This window comes from Hipposideros armiger, unplaced genomic scaffold, assembly GCF_001890085.2.
Source record: "Hipposideros armiger isolate ML-2016 unplaced genomic scaffold, ASM189008v1 scaffold_1439, whole genome shotgun sequence".
Classification (NCBI taxonomy): Eukaryota; Metazoa; Chordata; class Mammalia; order Chiroptera; family Hipposideridae; genus Hipposideros; species Hipposideros armiger.
In genome coordinates this window covers 144,741-150,236 of record NW_017732789.1, presented here as the reverse complement: position 1 = coordinate 150,236, position 5,496 = coordinate 144,741, and the positions used below count along the sequence as shown (strand labels likewise).

The following is a 5,496-nucleotide window of genomic DNA, read 5'->3' as shown; positions in this document are numbered from 1 at the left end:
CGGGAGGCCACTATGGCACGGGGCAAGCACTATGGGCAGTCTATCTGAAGTGTACCTGGCGTATAAGACGACCCCCCACTTGGAGGCATATTTTTCAGGCCCAAAAAGTCGTCTTATACGCCGGCAAATACGGTATATTGTACAATCCCATTTAAATGTTCAGAAGAGACAAACACACAGAGACAGTAAGTAGATTAATGTTTGCCTGGGGTTAAGCAGGGAAGATACTGCTAATGGGGGAATGAAATGGTTCTAAAATTAGATTGCAGTGATTGTTGCACAACTCTGTGAATATACTAAAAGCCATTGAATTGTACACTTTAAATGGATAAATTATATGGTATATGAATTATATTTCAATAAAGCTGCTAAAAAGTTAAGGGGAACAACCATGATGATGAGAATACAATAACTAAATCAAATAATTAACTTAGAAAACGTTTTATAACTAAGGTGATAGAATGAACTTATTCAAATAACAAACTAACATTTTCAAACTATATGTAGGTAAGCTTATTAGATAAAAGATTTATTCTTTCAATTTTTAATAACGTATTTGAAATAACATGGGCACAGGCAGATAGGAAGGCTATGTGAAAATATGCAAGGAATTCCAAGGGGTGGCTCATTGGTTCTCCTGGATCAGAACAAATTAGAGCATGCTTATAGAAGCTGACATGCTTTGGAGACAACATGGACTTCAACATGGCCTTATAACGTGAAAGCTCCTACAGAGTAACAAATGAGAAATACCATTAAATAGATAGTTCCTGAAGCTCTTGAATGCATTTTCCCTACTGAGATAGTGTCAAATCAAACAGACTTGGACTTTTATCCTAAAGCCTCTAAAACAACTGCTAGAATCCAAAAGATCTTAGGGAAGAAAAAAAAAATGATCAAGTACCTACAATAAGAAAATATTTGGATGGACTTAAAGCCTTGGAAAGATTGCTAACAAGACAATGATTGATAAAGATCCCACTTTTTAATTTAATACTCACTGTATTTCCTGAAAGTAAATAGTGTATCAAATGTAGGCAGAAAGAACCTTAACTTCTATCAGTAAACCTAAATGTTTTAGTAAAACCACCTTTGTTAAAATAAAACACAATAAAAATTCTCTTACTTTAAGGAGTGAAGTTTTCAAACTTATTTTATTGCAGTGATATTTATATTTATTAACATCATAATAATTCATTAAAAACTAAGTTATATGAACCTGGTAGTATATGAAAAGTACATAGTGCTACCTGAGACTATTTGCAAGGGTTTCTCAGCTATAATTACTATTGACTCCACTACTGATTATTTGTGCTGTAGCGCATATATTCCTATATTTCCAAAACTGAAAGGAAAATAACAGTTGTTAAGTGCAGAAATCTGAAAGAGATAGAAGCTTTTTTTTAAGGATAGTAATAATATATCTGTTGATAATCTAGAAATTGAACATAATTACTATTATAGTCTGGGCAGCACAGTTTATGCCTGTAGAGACCCTGCAGAGAAGGCCAGAGTCATTGGATCACTAGAGGCAAGGGGCAAGGGAGAAAGAGATAAGGAGGAGGGAAGAGGAAAGAAGAGGAATTTAGGGAGGGGATTGAAGAGAGTGGAAGAAAAGACAGTAACGATAATGGGTTAAAGAAACTTGAGGCCAATAGAGAACTACATACATAGGTTAAAATTATATATATGGAAATCAACTGTACTGGGCAACTCAAAAGTGCAAATGGGGTTGTGGTTTCTCAACCAGGAAGTCAAAGAATCACAGAACTGTTAAATGGGGGAAGATTTTAGCACATTGTCAATCTTAGTCTCCCTACCAAGCATCATTGCCAAGGAATGCATTCAACATCAGAGAAATATAAGGGAAGCCCTAAATCTATCAAATTATTGCTTTGATCTGGAAAGGATTTGTAGAGAAATAACATGTAAACATAACCAAATATACATAAATTCACTTTTACAAAATTTAAAATGTATAAATATATAAATTGATAATTAATAAATGATTCACTATCTATAACTTGCAGAGTCCCTGAACTATACAGTTCTAATGAACTTCCTGCCTCGTTATATCATCTAAAGTTGTTTCAGCAACTGTATTTTCTTATTTGCTTATTGTTTTAATTAAAATTTAAATATAACAACTTATTGTTGTTCATTTTATTTTGAATTATTGCCTTTTCTGTGCACTTCTTTCAATCCCAGTCAATTTTAAAAGCAGCTTTCAAAAAGTTACATGTTTCATGGTGACCAGTTAGCTCAGTTGGTTAGAGCGTGGTACTGATAACACCAAGGTTGCCAGTACGATCCCTGCATGGGCCACTGTGAGCTGTGACGTGCCTAAAAGTCAACTATGCCATTGTAGCATGAAAGCAATGTGGAACCAATGACTATGGCTGTTCCCCAATAAAATTAAAAAAAAAAAGTTACATGTTTCCTAATTAGGCAGTATGCTAGGAAACATGTTTTTCTTTTTTTGAAATCCTATAATTATTAAACCCATCCTACTTTATATTCCTGCTTTGTGAATCATTTTAGTAACTAGTAATATTTTTTTCAGAAAGCTTGATTTTTAAAAAAAACCTGTATATTTAAAAATGTTTAATTTAGTAAATCTTATGTTTTTGTTTTAAGGAACAAATATGAAATACATAATTAAAAGACAAGACAGACTTGGAATTAGGAGAGGTAGATCATGGCTTCTGGAGTACCCTCTACCAGTTACATTACACATTTGAAAGCATCTTAAATTCTTTTAGACTCAGTTTTTTAATGTAAAATGGACTAAAGTTCTCTCCAGCCAATTCCAACCCCAAAATTCTATTATTCTTCAGTTTCTATTCTTTAAAAGAAGTCAGCAGAAGTGTAGAAGGCAACAACCAGACATTATTTTTCACACAACTTTGTACTAGCAGGGAACTTTCTTTAAAATATATCACTGATTTTTAAGACAAGGGTAATCCGTTTTCAAAGGAGAGTCACCTCAATACTTCTGATAAATTTGTATTTCTTGACTCATAAAAGCAATATTTATTATCCATAATAAAAATGAGAATATTTTAAATTACATATTTTTAAGAATGAGTCAAAATCTAACGAATCTTCATAAACAGTTAAGAATTAAGCACTTACTTTTACTTGAAGATCCTCAGAGCTTTCTGTTGACATGTACAAAGAAAGCAGAACTGGCAAAATATTTGTGACTGCCACAGCCCGCGCATGCTCCGGAGTGTGTCTCCCAATCTGTCCCAAGGCCCAAGCAGCAGCAGCCTTAATATGATCTTNAAGAACAAAACGACAGCAACTTGTCTGTTCCCCTTCCCCAATTCCCCAGCACTGTTCCCATCCCCCCCAATTCCCCAATAAAAATCTTTAAAAAAAAGAACTCTAGAGGAGGGCCGGCCTAGTGGCGCATTGGTTAAGAGCTGGCTTGGGACGGCCAACTCTGAGCAGCAGAACCGGGGTTGGGATCCCATATAAGGGCCAGTGACACTGCGCCCTCTATAGCTAAGATGGTGAACAACAACAGCTCGACCTGGAGCTGGGCTGGCATGAGTCGCTGGCGATGGCGTAGGCTGCAGCGGGGACTGCAGTGGGCTGCCGTGAGCTACTGTGAGTGTCCAGCAGCCAGCATGAGCTGCCGTGAGCCGCTGTGAGCCACCAGCAATGGCGTAGGCTTCAGTGGGGCTGGCTGGCAGCTGGCGTGAGCTTTCATGAGCTGCCAAGAGCCGCCATGAGCGGCCATCCAATGGCCGGTAAGCAAGTGCCTCAGCCGGGAAGAGCGCAATGATAATACCAACATGGACTAATGAAGTGACATCCTCCACAACTTGACTGAAGAACAAAATAGGACAGCAACTTGTCTGTTCCCCTTCCCCAATTCTCCATGCTGTTACTCTCCCCCAATAAAATCTTTATAAAAAAAAATGAACTCTAGAGGATTAGAACTTATGAATGACACTAGAAATTCACTGAGCTTTACTATACATATCCTTCGTTAAGAAATATACTAGATTTATGACTATATACTTACAGGTAGGAATGTATGTCATGATTAATAGTCAGCTGTATTGTCCAGCATGAAAGGAATATTAATATATTAATAATTAAGATTCTGTTTACTTGTCAATTTCTGGACTTAAGAGTTTTAACAATTTTACTGAAATACAATTTACAGACCATAAATTCACTCATTTTAAGTGCACAATTCAATGGATTTTTAGCAAATTTACAGAGTTATGCAACCATCAACACATTCTAATTTTAGAACATTTTCATCATTCCAGAAGGAAACTTCATGCCCATTTGTAGTCATTCCCTAGCTCGCCCCACTTTTCCCACCATCCCCAGGCAACTACTAATCTACTTCCTGTCTATAAATTAGACTTTTCTGGACAATTCAAAAGGTAATTGTGTTTTGAAAGCATTCTGGCCCGAAGAGTTATAGTTTTTAAAATGAAGGGGGAACATAAGGATAAACTTTGTGACCTTGTGTTAGGCAAAATATTCTTAGATATGGCTCCAACAGCAAAAGCAACAAAAGGAAAAATATATGAACTGAATTTCATTAAAATTTAAAAGTGTTTTGCTGCCCACGATGCCATCGAGGTAGTGATACGACAATACACAGATTAGGAGAAAATACTTGTAAACCATACATCTGAATATATAAAGTACTTGAATATTTAAAGAACACTTACAACTCCATACTAAAAAGATAAATATCCTAATTTTTAAATGGGCAAAGGGTGCGATTAGACATTTCTCTAAAGTAGATATATGAATGGCCAACGAACACATGAAAATATTTTCAACATCATTAACCAAAAGGGAAATATAAATCAAAACCACAATGAGATACTAGTTTACACCAATTAATATGGCTGTAACAAAAAACAAAGGTAATACATGTTGGCAAGAATGTTGAAACTTGGAATCCTCACACATTGCTGGTGAGAATATAAAATGGTTCTCACACTGGAAATCAGTTTGACAGTTCCTCAAAATGTTAATGTTTAATAGTGTTATCATATGAGCTAGCAATTATACTCATAAGTATTCACCCAAAAGTAATGAAAACATACATCCACACAAAAACTTGTACAATAATGTTCATAGCAGTGTTATTCATAATAGTCAAAGAGTAGAAATAACCCAATTGTCCATCAACTGGTGAATGGATTAAATGTGGCATATCAATACAATAGAATATTATTTGGCAATAAAAGAGAACAAAATATTGATATATGCTGTATAACAATGATGAGCCTTGAAACTTATGCTAAGTGAAACGTATGCTAAGTGAAAGAAGCCAGGCACAAAGGCCAAATACCGTATTTGCCGGCGTATAAGACGACTGGGCGTATAAGACGACCCCCTAACATTTCCACTCAAAATGCAGAGTTTGTTATATGGTCGGCTGTGTGCAATTTTGCGAGTGTGGTAAAATCGCATAACAGCAAAATCGCATAACAGCCGAGCATACACCCAGCA

The 5,496-nt window shown here is 35.8% G+C and overlaps 1 protein-coding gene across 1 annotated transcript in view; it reads right to left on the bottom strand.

Moving 5' to 3' along the window:
• LOC109377541 (sperm-associated antigen 6) overlaps positions 1–5,496 on the bottom strand; it is an 81,827-nt gene that overhangs the window by 23,913 nt on the left and 52,418 nt on the right. The window contains exon 8 of the mRNA XM_019633928.1: positions 3,136–3,273. Coding sequence (XP_019489473.1) covers positions 3,136–3,273 — 138 coding nt within the window. The remainder of the gene's footprint in view (positions 1–3,135; positions 3,274–5,496) is intronic.